This window comes from Lygodium microphyllum, chromosome 6 (assembly GCF_053477565.2).
Source record: "Lygodium microphyllum isolate KBCC chromosome 6, Lygodium_microphyllum_v1.1.10, whole genome shotgun sequence".
In the NCBI taxonomy this organism is placed as follows: Eukaryota; Viridiplantae; Streptophyta; class Polypodiopsida; order Schizaeales; family Lygodiaceae; genus Lygodium; species Lygodium microphyllum.
In genome coordinates, this window is record NC_141140.1 from 158532661 (window position 1) to 158553977 (window position 21317).

A 21317-nucleotide genomic window follows, 5' to 3' on the forward strand; every position below is an offset into this window, starting at 1 on the left:
TCGACGCTCCAGACTTGGGCCAGACAGAGGGAGTGGTTCTGGGGGATGCTGCGGAGACATAGATGCAGTGAGCCCGCGATCGGCTCGGGGTACAGGTGCTACTCGTTCTCGTGGCAGTTCGAGAGAGCGCCGTGGCTTAGGTGGTTGTGGAGGTACCGATGCAGTGTCTCCGTCTCGTCGTTCTACTGGAGTTGTGTAACCTATGGGATTTGTCACACCTGTGGAGACATCTACTCAGTCACTCCAGCTTTTGCTCAGCTATTCGCAGGTGGCACCCTTATGGGTGCTACTCAGAGAGATACTACCCCCGTAGCTACACCGGATGTATAGGGGCCTCCTGGATACGCCCAGGAGTGTAGTCGCACGTGGGAGAGGACACATCTTAGGCATACCCCAAAGGGGTATGGATGCCTTGTAGATGATAGGACAGGAGCCATCATCTTGAATTATGAGGGGAGGAGGGTGATGGCTCGTATGAGAGAGTTGTGCCAACAAGTTTTTTGGCACGTCTTAGATCATTAGAAAAACATACCGGAGGGGAGGAAGGACTACATAGTAGCATCCTTGCATAAGGAGTTTCCGGTACCTGCCGCAACAGATAGGTTTTTCACAGGTTGGATGATGGAGTGCATGTGTACGTACATGTCACACAGACGATCCGACGCATGCAAGGCACTTAAGAGTGGGACCTCAAAGCCCGAGTGGCTAGACGCCGACGACTGGTACCGACTCAAGGAGGAGGCTACAGATCCTTCAGGACGACGAAGAAAGTAACACGAGACGGCGAGGGTATGACTGGAGGCAGGAGTGGCCCATCATCTTGGAAGTGACGGCCACATGACATATTTGGAGGATCTTGTAAGTTTTTTTTTTGTTTTTCTTGCTTATTTTTTTGCAATATCCCTTATACTGACAATCGTGTTTCTAACAGTTGTATTTTGTTTTCTTTGCAAATTTCCATTACAAACCGCGATCCCACCGGCCTAGAGACTCGATATGCAGAGAGGCACGGTCTCACTACATTGATCGACCGATTGTATGGACGCGACGGCCTTATAAGTCACTCATCTTTCTTATTCGTATTTACTAAATTTAATTAAAATGTATTATTGTATGGTGGAGTGATGTGTAGTTTCTTTTTTTGCAGTCCGTTCGATGCTCCTTTGCGACGGGACGAGGTTTCGAATGGCAAGGATCTATAACTCGCGCTTAGATCCGTGGAGCTCACGTACTCTTCTTTTTTTGTCATGTGATTTGTGTAGACATTTTCTATGTAGTAGTAGTATCTTACCATGATTGTACCATCGCTTTCATTACGTAATCATGTATTTATTTTATGTATCAGTGTTATGATTCAAGTACACTTTGTTTTCATTTACATGAGCATTGTACACATTACTGAAACTCTTTTGTATAGCTCAAATAAAACACATAGTGCTATTTGTGGCAGGGCAGCTTGCGACCCGCCACACAATTTTTTTTTCCATGTTACCGTTACTATTAGCGCTACAAATTTATTGCACGCATTGCTATTAACATCGCAATATGCATCAGAAAACGTCGTTATCATCGTCGCTATCTGCGTCGATATCAGTGTCGCAAATGTGACGCACATAGCGACTGCTCTATGGCGTCACCAATACTGACGTTTTTGCGATGACGGGGGCAAATTTATTTATGAATATTTTCATCGCTTTGAACGTCAGTATAAGGCCTGTATCTTGTAGTTATGTAAATTTTAGTATTACATTTGTTTACGTATCATGAATCACTTGCAAGTATACCTTCTTTCTAAAGTAAGAATTTTATCCCGCATTTGGTAAACATGCACACATTCATTAAAATGGTTGCAAAAGTTGGTTTAACTATTTTTTTAAATGTGCCCTTTGTTTGACACGAGTGTTCAATGTGGAGCATCCAATCATCTAATTACCTTTGGTTTTACTTGCCTAATTGTGCATCCACTGGAGTATCCAACGATATGTTTTCTTTTCATAAGGTGTTATTTTTAATTATAAATTTCACATCTAATAGATTTTCATTTAAGTTGGAAAAACTACTAAGATCTGTGTACGAGTGCATGCATGCACAAGTGAATGACCTCGATACTTCCAACCACCTAATGATTGCTTTGATCATTAATGTTACTAATCCCATAATTTTTCATAATAGTTGGTTCAAAGAGGACCATTTATTAATGTTACTACTTTGGTTATTAATGTTCTCACTTGAAATGCCATGAGTAATTGTCATTGACTTACTCAATTGTTGGTTCAAAAAAATGACAATTCATTAGAGCTTTATGTTCCATTATAAGCTTGTGTATATTTACAACACCTCATATCATATAAAAAGGAGATTTCATTTGTTAGAAAGTGATCATGCACTCAACATTTCTCACAGGTGCTTCTTGGAGAGAGAGAGAGAGGGTGACCATTTATATGGAGCCAACATTTCTCATCACAAGCACTCGTGTTTCAAGCATATCTTCCATGGCATACTTCACCCCTTCTCGTTGGAGCCCAGAGTCCTTTAGACCACCGTAGGGCTGACTGTCTACACGCACACTAGGTGAATCATTTAGCACAACACCTCCCACCTACATGTTCACAAAGAACACTCATATATATTACTGAAGGGAGAAGACACCTCTTGCACTTTGCTTAAAATACTTACATTGCAGTAAAATTACTACTACTGTGAAAAATAGAATGTGAGATGGTGTTAAAGCTCTTACTTGCATTTGTTCAAATGCATAGAAGGCTTTGTTCACATCATTTGTGAACACCCCAGCTTGCAATCCATAATGGGTGCTGTTTGCTTCAGCCACAGCCTCTTTGAAATCCCTGCATAAAAGGAAGGAATTACAAGAAAATACAACAGAGTTCTGACATTTCCCATTGTTGGTAATGATTTGCAATGTTGGTTCTCTGTGTCTTTTTTTTCCCCGAGTGGCACCACTCCTGCGTGACACACTGTTGATCCTCAGGAAGAGCCATAATAATATAACAATGACCAGAAACTCTGAATGGGCCCATCAAATATGAGCATGAACCCTGTGTAAGCTGTGGGCCCGCAGAGCATATATATGCATATCACATTTGCTTCAGACATGATGGAGACCTATTGAGTGAGACATGACTTGAACTTACTTGTAAGGATATATCAAGACAACTGGACCGAAAATTTCCTCTCTTCTAGCATCAGCATCTATGGGCACATTCTCAAGAAGAGTAGGCTCAACAAAGGAACCCTTCAATCTTTTCCCTCCAACCAAGACCTTGCCACCTTGCTTCACTGCATCCTGTATAAGATTGTCAACGAACTCTGCTGTGGACTCTGATATCAGGGGACCAATGTAGGTATCATCCTCATGTGGATCACCTATCTTCAGCTTCCTGATAGCATTCACCAATGCATCCTTCACCTGCATGTATCCGAAATTCAAGTTGTGAATGGACAATTATGTATTACAATGGCTGTTAATGCCTCACAGCCAGTCAACATAGAACCAGTGCCCACACCTCATCATATAATTCTTGTCTCACATACAAGCGCTGCATGTGAATGCATGACTGGCCACTCTGGTAAAACCCTCCAAAAACTAGTTTTTGGACAGTGGTTTGCAAATCTGGTACTAGATCCTCCACTATGCAAGGAGCATTGCCTCCAAGCTCCATCACTACCTGCCATAACAAAATTTGACATGTGTACCATTTGAATTACTACTCATGATTAGAAGTCTGAGGCTAAGGAGGCTGCATGGCCTTGTAAAGACCTGAACACCCAACATGCAAGCCCAATGTGCTGAATGGCCCAGTGGAAATCTAAACAGAGCACACCCAAGTCCTCCAGAGCGCAATAAGGCCACAGCAACAATGTTCCTTTGCATTGAATCCAACTCACAATCCAAGACTGTAGTAGAAAATTTACCTTCTTCTTCCCTGCTCTAGCCTTCATGTCCCAGCCAGAGGTGCCAGAACCGGTGAATGTCAGAAGCTTGAAGCGATCATCAACCATGAACTTGTCTGCATCCTGCCGTGAGCAAGGTAGAATGGAAAAGGCTCCCCTTGGCAGGATCCCACACTCGGCTAAGATCTGGCCCACAATCAGCGCAGACAAGGGCGTGCGACTGCTAGGCTTTAGCACAAATGGGCAGCCTACTGCTAGTGCAGGGGCTACCTTGTGAGCCACTAGGTTCAAGGGGAAGTTCCAAGGACTAACCATGGATACAGGACCGATGGGAAATTTCCGCACAATACCCTGCACGAGTTTGATCATACGAACAGAATCATGGGTAGTTCTTGAGGTCAAAGCAACAACAGGATACCTGTTAAATCACATGCATTTCCAAGTCTATTTCTTTACGAATTGTGGTTACATTAGGTCAAGCATGCTCGGAAAGACAATAATCATTTGTAGCAACAACTGCAGAGCAATGGGCCACATGGTTGTTGTCACACATGAATACTAAGCTTATAATTCATCATGTAGTTTGTCAATTTGAACACACTTGGTGAAAATCTGAAGCAAGGTGCCTATTTTGAAACATTTTCTGAACAAAATTCACATCAAAGTGAGCTCATCAACTTGCACAACCATTTTAAAACTTCACTGAGACTCTTACATTATATCAGACATGAGGCCTACCAATACATCTTGTGGATTTTCCAGTACTGCATAACTTAAAGATGGATTTTACAGATCTCAATGGTGTTGTAAATCTCACATATCATTGGAGCCACGAAATTTCACCAATTTCACTAATGTATTGCATTGTGAATTCCACTAGACAGGGGTCTTATGAATTTTATTTAAATTACCCTGAAGCAACTATTTTTATAGCATTATTCCTACTAACCTGGAGACCTTTGTTTCGAGCAGATATGTCAAAAGGCAGGTATTCACCATAGATGCGGGTTGCTTCCTCTGCAGCAACTTTGAAAGTGTCTATAGATCTCTGCACCTCGCTTCTGGCATCCTTGATGGGCTTCCCAGATTCTGTAGTGATGATATGGGCCAGCTCCTCTGCTCTCTTCTGGAGCTGGCTAACCACCTGTTCAAGCACAGCTTTCCTCTCAAAGGAGCCCAGCTGGGCCATGGAAGGGGCGGCCCGTACAGCACCATCAATGGCCTTCTCGATGTCATTCGAGGAGGCAAGAGCAACCTTGGTAGCTGCAATTTTTAATAACAAAGGAATCTTAGATTATCTCCATTGTAGCCACAACAAAAGACAAGGAGAGAGAACGAATGTATGATGATCTAGACAATTGCATCCAGATTATAAAATCATTCACAGATAGAAATGTTGTGTTAATTTTGATTGGATCAAAATTTGCTTGATTCAAAAGAGTACTACTAGAAGTTCGCACAACATAATTTATGCTGATAACCTGACTAATTTTTTCTGAAATCAAGGCTATGTTTACTTGATTCAAAATAATCATGGCTGGATTGTGTTGATACATCAGTTATGCAGGAAATTACTAGACCAAGGGCATACCAATTTTGCCTGTGAATTTGTCTGTAACGTCCAAGAACTCGCCACTGTCGGTAGGCTGGTTGTTCACATACATGGCGTACTTCTGCGAGATAGCCGCACCATTGGCAGCCGGTGCGGTGTCCATCCCTGCTTCACAGAGCTTGTTAGGGTGCAACGAAGAAGGCGCAAAGTGGAGAGATCAGCCACGGTTCTGTGTGCAGGCTGAGGTTTTTTGTGCCGCACTGATGCAATGGAAAGTCAAAACAAACAAAAAAAAAAACACAGAGACAGAGACGCACACTCTCTCTCTCTCGCTCTCCTTGTGGGCTTGATGACCGAAGACACAGACCCATGCAACAAACCAAGATAGAAGAGCTTGTTGTTTGCATTGTTGTCGAGGTGGTGGGAAGACGAGAGAAACCCACGATGAAACAAGTACCACGTGCCCCCCTTCCATTCAAGCTAAGCCAGGAGTCGCCACATGGTTAACCATCTAAGGCTTTGCACTATTGAAAGGTCACCCACCCAGCCACTGGGTCTAAAGCTCATTTGATTTAAATAGGAAAAAACTAAAGCTTCCATTTCACCCCTTGGGTAAGCTCATTTTGAAGGAGAAACCTAAACTTACATTTCAAGCACTTGGTAAGCCCATATGAAGTTTGAATTCCTATATTTGCATTTCAGCCATTGTGTAAGCTTATTGGTAGCATGTTTTAACCATCGGTTAAGCTCAACTCAATTTGAGGGGGAAAATGTAACCTTGAGAGAATAGAATACTCTAAGAGTTGAAACTTGGAAGTATGGGAAAGTAAGGATAGTAAATGGCAAAAATGGGGATGAGTACCTCTACTTATGGCTACACTATTCGAAGGCTTGCAACTAAATTATGTAAAATAACACAATTTAAAGATACTCTCTCTCTCTCTCTCTCTCTCTCTCTCTCTCTCTCTCTCTATCCTACCAATCCTCCCATGTCCTATTTTTGTTCCATATAGTCTACCATACTTGCTACCCTTGAGTCCCCTCAGCATTCGAGGCTTGGCCCCTCCTCACTAACCCTTCTCTTCATTCCTTGAGTAAGAGACTTCATCCTTGTCGTTAGAGTAAGTAGGATGACAATAGTTTAATTACTTAGTTATGAGTGAGATTTTCAACCATAAAGCCACTCCATCATTTGGGCATTGGATTCAAAAGATATTGAGAAACTATTGACTATAGGTTGTTAAACAACATAGATCACTATGGTGAAAAATAAAAAGAAAGATCCAATCTTGGATACCATTCAAGAAGAGGTAAGGCATACCATAATGGTCATGATCCTACTTAAGAAGCTATGAATCAAGAGCTTGAAGAAAGGGAGATGAGTGTGATGAATGCTTTTAAGGTACTTGAAGCTAATGAGGTTGAAGAGATCAATGTCACTCATGCATCTCTCAATTCTAATAACTATTAATAATTTTCTAATGGCATGAAGGATGGCATTCAACATTTAAGTATGAGTCTAAACACCAAACTTGACAAGGTTCTTGAATTCCAATTAAGCATGGGTCTAGATACCAAACTTGAAAAGCTTATTGCTTTACTAAGATTATTCTTATAGCATCCCCTAATGCACAAGGTTCTCCTATCCATGACAATCCCATTCCTAGGATTACCAACCAACAAAATGGTGTGAATTTTGAAGTTGGAGAGCCTTCAAAAGCAAGAGAATATAATCAACCTTACCAGTCTAAGTATAAGCAAAAAGAGCCAATCAACTCTAAAGCACATGATTAGTTTGAAGGAGTACATGTGAATCCAAGGCAATAAGAAAACTACCATGGATATGACCCTTTTTACAAATCCTTGTATGGACCTGCACAACCCAATGATTTGAAGAGAAGATCTGCACATTGTCAATCTAGTGGAGCTCACCATTCTTTAAGGAAACAACATTCTTTTGGTAACAATTATGCAAATGGAAGAACTAATTCGTATGGACAACAAAAACCCTAAATAATCACTCCTATGGGTCATCCCCAAGTTTAAGGAAACCCCCGTAACCACTTTCAACAATATGGTGGGATGAACGATTCTTTTGGGTAGCCTCCTAAGACAAGGATCTTGGAATAGTGATCTACATAGACCACCATCTATAGGGATGCACAATAATGTACAACTAGTCATGAATGGACAACATCATTATGATAAAGAATACAAAGAAATAATAAAGAATAAAAAGAAAATATCAACATCCCTAATTTTAAGGGTGATAATACATCACCTACAAAATTAGAGAAATGATTTGATAAATTAGAGATATATTTCACCTTGTAGCCACATGCGGAGGCAAAGGTTTGTTATGCAACCCTTTATGTAAAAGGATATGCTCGTACATGGTGGAGATACATGGCAAAGATTGGGCAAGTTTTCTTGGCACAAGAATCCTTAAAGAAAGTAATTATTGAGGTCTTTATTTTACTCTTGAAAAGGGAGAAATGGTGTTGGTGTTGGTATTCTCTTCAACAACGACGCCAATCAGTTCGGAATTTTATTCTAGCCAATTTCTCAACTTATCTATGTATATGGATGGCATTTTTTATGGAGCTAAAATCATCAAATGTAGCTTTGGACTTGACCCCACCCCCTCATCTGGAGTTGGAGCTATTCAATCCACTCCAATCCATGCTACAATTCAATATGCAAAGAGGTATAGTCAAAAGTATAAGAGCTTTCAACCTAAAACAAGGGGTACAAATTAGCATAATCAGCCTATGAGGACTAGACCATCTTTTGGATAGCTAAAGAAAGGAATTAGGCAAGATAGAAGGCCATAAAATACATATGCCAAGCACCAACATTTCCTATAGCCTATGCATCAAAACAAGGTTCAAATTTGAGGCCTAATGCCGAGCAAAATAGGGAAATTTTTGGTGCCAAAATTTCAACAAATAATGCTCTAGGAAAGCACATTCCAAATGACAAGTTGAAAGAAATGTTTACTAAGGGGTTGTACTTTAATTATGGAGAGAAGTGGACTTCCAATCATAAGCCGAAATGCAAGGTAAAGAATGCTAGGGTAAGCATGATAATTGAAAGAAGAGACACATGACAAGAATGCATTTCAAATAGAGGATGGTCCTATTTGTGAAGAAACAAATGTAAATGAAGTGGACATCAATGAAGAGTTCTATGATCCCATGAATGGCTTTCCCTTCAACCCCAGTGGTGGCTATTACTTGGATGATTTTTGAAATGAGCAATATTCTCCAAAGTTGTGCTCCATTTCATATGTATGCATGAAGATGATGTAAAGGGGATAACACATTTAGGTTGCTCACATTCTTATAGATACCAAGAGCACTCATAGTTTTGGAAATTTCAAATAGGCTTGAAGGGTTAAAGTTGTTTCCTCAAGAAATGGAGACTTCCTTGCATATGCAAGTAGCTAATGGGGCTCATGAAATGAGCAAACAAGTGTGTCCACACATTCCCATTGTCTTTATCATCGACGTATGCCACTCAAATCAATCTTATTATTTCTCTCTTCTTTTCACTCTTCTTGCTCTCTTTACCTCACCCTTCTTTTCTACCTCCTCCTTCTCTCTTCCTTCCCTCTCCCTCTCTCTATTTCTCTCTCCCTCCCTTTCTCTCTCTATTTTCCTTTCTTTGTTTCCTCTCTCTTTGTTTCTCCCCCTCTCTCCCTCATTGTTTCTCTTAGTCATCATCCTCTCTCCCTCCCTTCATCCTAATTTCTCTCTTCCTCTTTCTCTTTGTTTCCTTTCTTCCCTTTCTCTCCCTCTTTCTCTATTCCTCTTTCTCTATTCCTCTCCCTTCCTTCTTCTCCCTCCCTCCCTCCCTCTCTTTCCATGCATATCTTTGCAAAGAAAAACAAAAAAAGAAAAGAAGAGAATACAAAAACAAAGCAAGAAGAGGCAACGTACCTACCTCAAAGGCTTGGAGATGAAACCCTTTGTACCTTCTCTTCACACCTTTGATTCCTTCTCCCTTGCACACTTCTCTTTCTTCTTCTTGTATAGTGGCGGCAACGGTGACGAGCTCCCCCCCCTCTCTCTCTCCCTCTCCCTCTCAAAGGGTTAAGCTCTCTCGCTCTCTCTTTCATTCTTTCTCATAAATGTTTTCTCGGTAAATGTCACACCTCGTGTTTTTGAAACTTTTTTCTCAAACCGGCATTGCTATGTGCGTCTCTATATACGTTGCTGAAAGCATCGCCATTAGTGCTGCTATATGTGTCACAAATTCTAATAGCGACTCATATGGTGACGCTAATAGCGATGCTTTTAGTGACGCCACGTTTTTGTGTTGCAAATGACCGTCGCTATTGCCCCATTCCCTTGTAGTGAATTATACACATGTGGCAACACCCCTTATTGACCTGTGAAAGAAAGAGACATTCTTTTGGGATGCTATAGTGGAGAAGAGCTTTGATAAGCTGAACACACTACTTGTTTTAGCACCTATATTGATCTACCTAGATTTCACTAAAAACTTTACAATTTGTGCACATAAAAGTGGTTATGGAATTAGGGCTGTTTTGGGACCAGATCATGGAATGATTGCATATGAGAGTAGGAAGCTTGCAGAGAAAGAAAGGATCCTTCATGTGTATGAATAAGAAATGCTAGCAATACTCCATGCCATCAAGAAATTGTACCATTATTGTTAATGCAACCACTTCAAGGTGAATAGTGATAATCAAGTTTTGAACTACTTTCTCCCATAGGTGACACACTACACGGATATAGGAGAATAGCGACGGACATTTCCGATGCAAATTAGCGGCGTCGCTATTTGACTCACTATTTGTGATACAAATAGCGACGATACTCAGACGAAAAAAAGCGGGCCGAAACCCGAGTACGGCATTTTGTGCAAAAGAGCGAAAGAGGGAGCGAACTGCATCGTGCGTTTGAGAGAGAGAGGAAGAGAAAGAGAGAAAGATGGAGGACAACTTTTTACTGCCGATGCCGCCGTTTGTGAAGAAGAGGAGAAAGTGCACGAAGGGCAAAGAGGAGCCGCTGTCATGAAGAGGAGCCACCGAATCCATCCTTCGGCCTTTGCGGCGGTGAGTGTATTGCTCCCTCTTGGTTTGTTTTTGTTTTTTCTCCTTTTCTTTTGCTTGTTTTTGTTAAAAATGATGTGTACTGAGAGAGAAAGAGAGGAAATGAGAGAGGGAGAGAAAGAGAGAAAAAGAAAGAAGGAACGAGAGAGAGATGAAATAAACATAAAACATAATAAAGAAAAAGAGAGGGAGGGAGGAGAATAAATGGATAAAAAACAAAGAGAGGGTAAGATCTTATTCTTTACTTTATTCTTTTCTTGTTTGTAGTAGTAGTAGTAGTAGTAGTAGTAGTAGTAGTAGTAGTAGTAGTAGTAGTAGTAGTAGTAGTAGTAGTAGTAGTAGTAGTAGTAGTAGTAGTAGTAGTAGAGATGTTTTGCTAAAGGTGAACATTGGGTGTGTTCAATGCTTCGGGAAGGCGAGTAGTAGTAGTGGTGGTGGTGGTGGTGGTAGTAGAGAGAGAGAGAGAGAGAGAGAGAGGTTTTGTTAAAGGTACACCTTTGGTGTGTTCGAGAAGGCGAGTATTAGTAGTAGTAAAGAGAGAGAGAGAGAGAGAGAGAGGTTTTTTAAAAGGTGCATCTTGGGTGTGTTCGAAGCTTCGGGAAGGCAAGTAGCAGCAGCAGCAGCAGCAGCAGCAGCAGCAGCAGCAGTAGTAGTAGTAGTAGTAGTAGTAGTAGTAGAGAGAGAGAGAGAGAGAGAGAGAGAGAGAGGTTTTGTTAAAGGTGGACCTTGGGTGTGTTTGACGCTTCAGGAAGGCGATTAGTAGTAGTAGTAGTAGTAGTGGTGGTGGTGATGGTGATGGTGGTGGTAGTGGTGGTAGTGGTATGGTAGTAGTAGTAGTAGTGATACCAGGAGGCATATTTCACGGTGGATTCCGTGAGGTTTTACGGTGGATTCCGTAAACTTTGTTGACCGGGGCTCATACACAAAGTGGATTCTTTGTGCGAGAAGTTGATGGGGACGCCTGTCCTTTTCGGGCGTTTCATTAATTTAGTGTGTACATGGGTGATTCCATAGCGGGTGATTCCGCAAAATGCATATTATATTAATAAATGTTTATGAGTTTAGAGTGCGCACTCGTAATAAATTAAGGTTAGGATTTATTTCTAACCAGTTGATTTATTTATGTAGCTGAAGACTGCTAGGTATTCACTTTTGTCGGTTTAATTGTATTATTTTACTAACGATTGTGAATGCTTCAGTTGATGTGTAGAGATAGCAGCAGTGGGGGCGGAGGAAAGCATTGGAGGATAGCGAGTATTCGATCTATGGATTATATTTTGATAGGCACCACGCCTATATTTTGTCATGTCTATTGAGGCATCGATTATTTATTATTATTTTGTATGCGCCCTTGCGCATGGTTATGTTATTTCTATTTGGACATTGTATTGGGCGTGCCAGACTCTTTGGGCACCGTCCATTAGCTTTATTTCTATTTTTGTGAAAGCAAACTTAAAAGCTAAAAGCTTGATATATTTTTGTAAATTGGGCTATTATTGAGCTTGAAGATGAATATACATAAAAATACATGCTTTGTGAAGCGCTCACACAAGGCATGGGGGGAGATTGCACCCAATTGGTCTCTTGCTCTTGTCGTTCATGCTTTTTACCTTGTAACTTGTGCAAAAAGTAGAGTTCATTGTTCTTGGGGACCTTCCGGCAACCACTACACGAGCATACAGCGTCCGATCTACGCACCAGTGGTATCAGAGCGGAGTTGAGTTCAAGAGCTTCCAATCGCTACCCATCTCGTGCGAAGGCGGAGCTCCTAGAACGATCGGGCTCTATGGTCAATCTCATCGCGAACCGTCGATACAGGCAGACTTCTGGCGATCAAGAACCCCTATTTCTGTCATTAGATCGCGAAGGACCGGGCTATACAGGCGGAGGACCACTCCTTCAACTCCTTCATCAAGTCGTGGACAACCAGAGAGATAAGTCATCAATTTCCCATCTTTCAAGCTTTAAGCTTTAAAGCTTAGAGACCTTAAGTGAAGCTTTAAGCTTCAAAGTTGATTCGTGACGCCTCAGAGGACCTCCGTGATTTTCGCGACGGCTCAAAAACGGCCCCCCCCCCACGATCTGCGCCGTTTCTAATTGATTAAGTCCTAAGCTTAATCAATCAAGCTAAGACAAGTAAGACAAGTCATCTCTGCAAGTCATAAACTCCAGGTCACACCATAGAAGTCAAGTTCTGCAAGTATTTTCTGATCAAGTTCTGCAAGTTCCGTAAATCGAATAAGTTCTGCAAGTCTGCAACTCTACAAGTCACATAAGTCTGCAACTCTGCAAGTCAGACTAGTCAACTGGAGTCAGAACTGACTTGTGCTCAAAACTCCTAGAAGGGCTGTTCCTGCGCAGAAACTCCAAACTGCAAAGTTGTTCATTGGAAGGTACTCTACCCATACGCAGGTTTGCTGAAGTATTTTCAGCATACGAAGAAGGATAAATCGCAGATTTTCCGAAGATTGAGAAAGCTATACCCAAAAACACATAAGCCTTGTAACCCCGAACTTGAGCTACGCTCATCCCGCTAACTAGATTTTGAGTGAGAAAGGTCTTTTTAGTTTTACAGGATGACGGAACCACATATGGATAATCTTATGGCTGAAGGCGACCTACCTGAGCCTACAATGGAGCAAAAGCTGGACTTAATCATGATGCAATTGGAAGAAGAACGAAGGGCTAGGCAAGCATTGCAAGCACAACTGGCAAATTTACAAAGAGCGTCTACCGACAAAGAAGAACCTCAAGCTGAAGATCTGATTCGACGTACCATTGACGCAACTCTTGAAGCTCAAACCATCCGCAAGGAATCAAAGATAAGTAAAAGAAGTTTCAAATTCCGTACTTTCAATGGCATACGAGAAGGAAAAACTGTTCTAGCATTCATTAGTCAGTTTGACGACTATTTCCATGAGGAAACCTATGCAGAAAAAGATAAAATCAAGTGTGTTACTAATCATTTGGTAGACAGAGCATCTCTTTGGTGGACTGTAGTACGCAAGAGCATAGATTGTCTTGATACTTGGGAAGATTTCAAGAAGAAGTTCATGCAGAATTTCCTTCCACCACAATTTCATGAGAAAGCTATTAAGCAATGGGATCTTCTCCAGCAACGGGATCGTGAGCCTATTCCTCAGTATACAGAGCGTTTTTGGAATGCACTACTCCAGCTACGCATGCTTGAAGACATAACAGAAGCGACACACAAGCGCAAGTATATGTCTGGACTCCTTGGGCATTACTACGCTGAAGTTAACATGTTCAAGCCTGCTACCCTTGAAGACGCCATTTCACTAGCTCACGACACTGAAGATAAGCTAGAGGTAGAGACAGACGTCCACAGCAATTCCAAGCCAATGGTAACTATGGATCTAAACAATTCAATTCCAATTTTAGAAGATTTAATCCAGGTCGTTTCTCTTCATCATCTTTCCGTAAAAATTGGGCAAAACCACCTGCATTACCATCCAATGTCAATCAAAATCCTAAGCCTATTCCACAGCCAAATCCTAATGTACCTCGACTTCCTGCTATTGCAAACAATGTAACCAAAGCCAAGCCAATAGTATGCTATAAATGCCACCAGCCTGGACATCTAGCAGTAAATTGTCATTCAAAGAAGCCACCAGCTCATATCAACTACCTTGGAGCAATGGACGAAGACGAAAATGAAGATATGCCTGACTTCACTGAAGATGAGGACGACACTACTACTACTTCCGATACTTTACCAGGTATGCCTACTCCACATTCTTTATTGACTATGAAATGTTTGGTGCATGGAAAGGAAAAGACTATTTTGCATGATGACGGTAGTACTCATGATTTTATTTTAGCAAAATTGGTAAAAGAACTGAAGTTACACACTGTACCTACGCATTATCGCATAAAAGCTGCATTTTTAGGCACTAGGTATAATGGTACATAGGAAGTGCAAGACTTAGAGATTCAAATTGGTCAGTACACTGAAAGAAGAAATTTTCTAGTTGTTCCATTACAGTCGAGTGACATTATTTTAGGTATGCCTTGGCATCACGAGCATAACCCAGATATAGATTATTCCACACACTCAATGAATATTAATTTTCAAGGAAAATCTATTACATTATATGGTATGCATGCATCTAATGTTTTTCCATTGCTTTCGCATACTCAAGCTAAACGTGCATTACGCAAGAGTAGTAAATCCTATCTCATTTGGGTGAATGAATTGCAAGTAAAAGAAAGTCATATGCACCCTAGGCATAAAGAATTTCTTGCATATTTTAAGGACTGTTTTGCAGAAGACCTACCACCTGGTTTACCTCCTTCATGTCTAGAAGACCATAAGATAGATTTGATCCCTGGCACACAACCACCTTGCAAAGCACCATATAGGCACAACCAGATAGAGCAAAAAGAAATCCAAAGTCAAGTTAAAGAATTACTAAATAGAGGATTGATTCAACCTAGCAGTTCTCCATTCGGTGCACCTGTTCTGTTAGTCAAGAAAAAGAATAATACTTATCGTATGTACATTGACTATCGAGCTTTAAATAAGATCACTGTAAAGAATAGGTATCCCATTCCTAGAGTTGATGACCTTATGGACAAACTGCAAGGATCTGCTATATTTAGTAAAATAGACCTTAAGTCTGGTTATCATTAGGTGAGACTAGATAAGTCTGACATATTCAAGACTGCATTTAGAACACAGTTTGGTCATTACGAATTTTTAGTCATGCCATTTGGATTGACTAATGCACCTGCTACGTTTAGTAGAATGATGAACCATATATTTCTGAAATATCAGTATTGTGTAAATGTCTTCTTTGATGATATTTTGGTGTTTAGTCAAAATGAGAAAGAACATTATGAGCATTTGTAATTGGTTTTTCAGTTATTGAAAGAAAATCAACTGTATGCAAATCCTGAAAAGAGTGAATTCTTTAAAACAGAAATTGAGTATTTAGGTCATATTGTATCATCTGATGGAATTAAAGTTGATCCTAAGAAAATTGATGCAATATTGAATTTACCTGTACCTAAAAACGTGCATGAGTTACGGTCATTCCTTGGTCTTGCTAGTTTCTATAGGAAGTTTGTACGTAATTTTTCATTACTTGCTTTACCATTAACCAAACTTCTGAAGAAAGGAATTGTTTATCAATGGACCGAAAATCAACAGAAATCCTTTGACTTACTGAAACATGCATTAACCCATGCCCCTGTTCTACAGTTGCCTGATTTTAATAGACCATTCTTTCTAGTAGTGACCGATGCTAGTGGATCAGGAATAGGAGCTGTACTTATGCAAGACAATCATCCTATAGCCTATTCTAGTTGTAAGTTGAAACCCTCTGAGCTGAAATATTCTACATATGACAAAGAACTATTAGCAGTTGTACAAGCATTAAGACAGTGGAAACACTACTTAATGGGTTTAGAATTTATGATTAAGACCGATCAGCAAAGTATTAGACATTTACTTAGCCAACCCCAAATCTCTGACCGTCATATCAAATGGGCCTCCTTTATTCAAAGTTTTCATCCTATTATTCAATACCAACCTGGAAAAGAAAATGTAGTGGCTGATGCATTGAGTAGAAGACCTGCCATTCATAATATTTCTGTCATATCTTTTGATTCTTTGATTGCTATGAAAGATACATATCATCAGGATATTACTTTTCATGCTGATTGGAATAAATTAGTTCAAAATAATTTCATTCCTATTGATTCATTGTCATATAATGATGGATTTATGTTTTATGAAAAGAGATTGTGTGTTACAATTCCATTCCGATCTTTTGTTTTGAATGAAATTCATTGTCCCCCATACCAAGGTCATAGAGGTATCATATCTACCTTACGTACGTTAACTGAAGATTTTTATTGGCCACATATGGATGCTGATGTATCTAACTTTGTTTCTGAATGTTTGATTTGTCAAAGAGTTAAGAGACATCATGGAAAACAGTATGGATTACTTATGCCTTTGTCTATTCCATCTAAACCTTGGGAACAAAATTCTATGGATTTCATTACTGGTTTACCTAACACTAAATCTAACCATGATATGATTTGGATAGTTGTAGATAGATTTAGTAAACAAGCATATTTCATTCCATGTAAGAAAACTTTAACAGCATCACAGGCAGCACAATTGTTTTTGAAAACTGTTTTTACTAACCATGGATTGCCGAAAATTATTATTTTAGATCGTGATTCTAGATTTTGTAACAACTTTTGGATTACTCTGTTTGCTAACCTAGGCACAAAGATTGATTTCTCATCTGCATTTCATCCAGAAACTAATGGACAAACAGAAGCCACTAATAGCACAATTCTAGATCTTTTACGTGCATATACTATCTCTAAACCACAGACATGGAACACACATTTGCATTTATTACAGTTTGCATATAACAATACACCACACACATCTACAAAGAAAGCACCGTTTGAAGTCATTTATGGATATAGATTATCTACACCTGTTGCATCTTTGTCAAATAGAATTCAGAGTGCTGATGATATTGCTAGTATGCATAACACTATTTTTGATGAGTTAAAGATATGATTGCTAAAGCCCAGCAATCATATACCAAACAAGCCAACAAGAAAAGACAAGCAATGAATTTCAAAGTTGATGATTATGTTTGGCTGAGAATAGAAAAACGTAGACTGCAAAGTGTAGATAGACATCCAGTTGTCAAATTAGCCCCTAGATTCTATGGACCATTTAGGATCATTCATAAAATTAATGATAATGCATTCAAGTTAGAATTACCACCTCATTGGAAAATTCACAACATATTTCACGTTAGTTTATTGAGACCATTTAGAGGCCAATTACATGTACACCCTGTTTATGAAAACCCACCTTTATTAGAGGAAGAGACTGAAATACTTGAACCAGAAGCTATTATAGACACTGACTTTTTGACCACTAGAACTGGCCGAAGGTATTCTAAATATCTAGTTAAATTTAAGAACCATCCTGTAGAGAAAGCACAATGGATGCACGCTAGAGACTTAAATGCTTTCCCCACTCTGTTAGCTCCACATTGAGCTAATAGGAATTGAGGTCAATTGCTATCCCACCCCGGGGGTATGATGCCAGGAGGCATATTTCACGGTGGATTCCGTGCCACGGTGGATTCCGTGAGGTTTTACGGTGGATTCCGTAAACTTTGTTGACCGGGGCTCATACACAAAGTGGATTCTTTGTGCGAGAAGTTGATGGAGACGCCTGTCCTTTTCGGGCGTTTCATTAATTTAGTGTGTACATGGGTGATTCCATAGCGGGTGATTCCACAAAATGCATATTAAATTAATAAACGTTTATGAGTTTAGAGTGCGCACTCATAATAAATTAAGGTTAGGATTTATTTCTAACCTGTTGATTTATTTATGTAGCTGAAGACTGCTAGGTATTCACTTTTGTCGGTTTAATTGTATTATTTTACTAACGATTGTGAATGCTTCAGTTGATGTGTAGAGATAGCAGCAGTGGCAGAGGAAAGCATTGGAGGATAGCGAGTATTCGATCTATGGATTATATTTTGATAGGTGCCACGCCTATATTTTGTCATGTCTATTGAGGCATCGATTATTTATTATTATTTTGTATGCGCCCTTGCGCACGGTTATGTTATTTCTATTTGGACATTGTATTGGGCGTGCTAGACTCTTTGGGCACCGTCCATTTGCTTTATTTCTATTTTTGTGAAAGCAAACTCAAAAGCTAAAAGCTTGATATATTTTTGTAAATTGGGCTATTATTGAGCTTGAAGATGAATATACATAAAAATACATGCTTTGTGAAGCGCTTACACAAGGCATGGGGGGAGATTGCACCCAATTGGTCTCTTGCTCTTGTCGTTCATGCTTTTTACCTTGGAACTTGTGCAAAAAGTAGAGCTCATTGTTCTTGGGGACCTTCCGGCAATCACTACGCGAGCATACAGCGTCCGATCTACGCACCAAGTAGTAGAAGAGAGAGAGAGAGAAAGAGAGAGAGAGAGAGAGAGAGAGAGAGAGAGAGGTGGTGGTAGTACTAGTAGTAGAGAGACAGATATATATATATATATATATATATATATATACATACATATATTGTTAAGGGTATACCTTAGGTGTGTTGAATGCTTTGGAAAGGCACGGAAGGCTTGTGTATCCAGGCATGGTAAAGCAAAAGAGAGATTGGACTTGGAGGCGAACAGATGGTTTTATTGACATGCTTTGTGCTACCTCCTCCTATGCTTTACATATTGAGTCGTACACAAATAAAAAAAGGTGGTGAGGCCTGGTGCAATACCACAGGACGACGTGAAACACTACGACATAGAGTAGCTACTCCCTCATCCCCATGCATAGCATATTAGAGTTTACATACTGTAGGCCCATCTGTAGGTGGGTGGAGACTTTACATACGTTAATTTTGTTGAGTTACAAGAGAAGAAATCCCTTCTCAAACAATTTAAGAAAGAAAAAAAGAATGATAACAAAAATAAATTGTTTGTCGTAACGTAGACCAAATGAAAAACAATGAAATGCCGTGATGTTCAAGATCGCGAGACGTATCTTAATTACCATTTCCCATGTCCTTGCTCTCAATGTAAGTTGGCAATTAGATGAAAACGCCGATTGTCTATAGAACACGTATGACGCTTCAGCGAGTTTCAATCAAAGACCATTGATGAGGCGATCTCAGATTTTGAGCAAACGGTAAGAAAAGTGCATATCAATCATACATTATATTTGCAAACTAATCATATACAAAAACATTGGATGTGGCCATAAAATTTATTATAGGGAGGTGATGTCTCATCCCAAGGAGGAGTGCACCCTTTGCGGCTAGTTAGAATTACATCCTTCTATATGTAAAAAGTGTATCAAAATGGTGTTTTAAAAATACCTTATTTTGAACCCATGTGATGTACACATATATTTATGAGTAACTTACCCGAGAGATGAGTCCACTTTGGGACACACCAAAGAATGAGCTCTTCATTCACTTTTCAACTTTATATACAAAACCCTAAATCCCTTTTGGACGGTCATCCCCTTATCCCCTTTTTTACATGGCCAGCCGTGGCCTAGGCCCACTTTCCCATTGTCCTCCTATCTTCCTAGCTTTCTTTCTACTGCCCATCTAGCTTTACAATTTGCATAGGAGGGAGCTTGGAACTCTTTTACAAAAAATTTTAGGGGTGCCTAGCATTTAAGAATGCACTTCTACCTTTGACTTAGCTTTTGAGGCTGCCCTTGCACTTTCAATTGTTTCCCTTCGTGCTTCTTCTGTTATGTTAGATTTCCTTCTGGGCTACCTCTTTTAGCTCCCAACTTCTTGTGCTTTTCCACTTTTTCTTGTGTTGAGGCTGACAAAAGTGTAGAGGGAACATCAAAGGATCATTAACATGCGAAAAATGGAGGTGCCTACAAAGCCAAAAATTTTAGGTGAAGTTGGGAGGAAAGGTGCTACAACCAGTAGAATCCGAAAGTGTCTCTACAAACATGGTTGTTTTCTATTAACACCATAACTGTAACAATATCCTTTTCAAGACTTGAGCCAATTTGGCATTATAGTTGCTTTTATTTATTCAATGACTAAAAAGTCTCAAACTTTCAACTTCTTCACGAGTGCACTCTTTAGTTTATAATGGATACATTGTGGTTTATGGTATCTAATTCATGAGAGCATTTTATTTGTTTATTTTCCATGTATAGTGTATGCAACAAGTTATGTTTTGGGGCTACAGGTTTTTCATGCATTATTGAGGCCTACAAGGAGCTGACATGCACATTATGGATGTGTTGCTCAAGTTGATTAATGCTTATGCTATTGGATTATTCAAAATAATAGTGCATAGTCATGTTGAGGAAGCGCCTCAATTCCATAGTAAAAATGAAGTGTCTAAAGTAGAAGTCAGTCATGTCAAGGAAGCATATGAACTAGAAAATGAAAGTGAAATGAGTCAACAAAAGATAGCCATGTTGAGGAAGCACGTAAAGTGGATTGTAAAACTAAAGTTCTTGATAAGTATCTTGAGGAAGTGCTTGAGTTGGATGGTAAAAGTGAAGTGGTCAGACTAGAGGATGGTCATGTTGAGGAAGTATGGAATTGGATGGGAAGAATGAAGTTCTTGAAACAAAGGAGAGTCATGCTTAGGAAGTGCTAGTAGTGGAGGGTACCTGGAATAGAGGATACTTATGTTGATGGCAATGGGTATACCAAGCTATTGGATGGCACGGTTTATCAGCCATGGGAGGATCCATCATGCCCTTTATTTGAGAAAGAATAGGCCATCCATCATCTTGGATATTAATGTTTTGCTACTTAAGCTGTCAATAGGAGGTATGTTGAGCCAATTCCACACTTTTGGAATGATCTAAAATTTGTAAGTATGGGTGTAGGTTTGTTTACTAGTTGGAAGTAGGATGCTTCGTCATTCCTACACTAGTGCTTGTCATGGTTTGATGTGGTTGTGTGGACCTATTGCTTGGAGAAAAAGGCAATCAATTTGTTAATCAGTTGATTTCTATCATAATTTTAATGTATTAGAGGGTTATATACACAAGAGAATTGTGTAAAAGAGACAATGTTTCACAGACTGGAAAAAAGCTAGTATTTTACAAGAAGTTGGCATACTTTTGGGAGTAGGAACCAACCTATTTGGCAATGAACACTATCTTTGTGGATGACATTGAATACACGACATTGTGAAATGCCCCAAAAAAAGTTAAGAAGTTGTATACTTAGAAAACTATGGAGATAAGGTA

General features: G+C 39.8%; 1 protein-coding gene across 3 annotated transcripts; it reads right to left on the reverse strand.

Moving 5' to 3' along the window:
* Nucleotides 1-2303: 2303 nt before the first annotated feature.
* Nucleotides 2304-5975, reverse strand: LOC148035334 (uncharacterized). 3 transcript variants are annotated; one of them, XM_087680650.1, is made up of 8 exons: nucleotides 5782-5975; nucleotides 5504-5629; nucleotides 4862-5175; nucleotides 3934-4263; nucleotides 3525-3686; nucleotides 3153-3427; nucleotides 2738-2846; nucleotides 2304-2599 (listed from the first exon to the last, which is right to left on the reverse strand). In XM_087680650.1, the coding sequence occupies exons 2-8, from the start codon at nucleotides 5625-5627 to the stop codon at nucleotides 2438-2440; spliced, it is 1476 nt and encodes a 491-aa protein (XP_087536776.1). In that variant the 5' UTR covers nucleotides 5628-5629; nucleotides 5782-5975; the 3' UTR covers nucleotides 2304-2437. The 3 variants fall into 3 exon arrangements, with proteins under 3 accessions (XP_087536776.1, XP_087536774.1, XP_087536775.1); XM_087680648.1 differs by having other exon boundaries at nucleotides 5832-5972; XM_087680649.1 differs by having other exon boundaries at nucleotides 5504-5975.
* Between the last annotated feature and the right edge of the window lie 15342 nt (nucleotides 5976-21317).

Coding starts and splice junctions, on each gene's coding strand:
- LOC148035334 (XM_087680648.1), bottom strand. CDS start 5,871: ATGCAAACAACAAGCTCTTCTATCTTGGTTTGTTGCATGG. Junction 4,264..4,861: donor CTCGAAACAAAGGTCTCCAG/GTTAGTAGGAAT, acceptor AAACTCGTGCAG/GGTATTGTGCGGAAATTTCC. Junction 3,428..3,524: donor GACAAGAATTATATGATGAG/GTGTGGGCACTG, acceptor GGATACATGCAG/GTGAAGGATGCATTGGTGAA.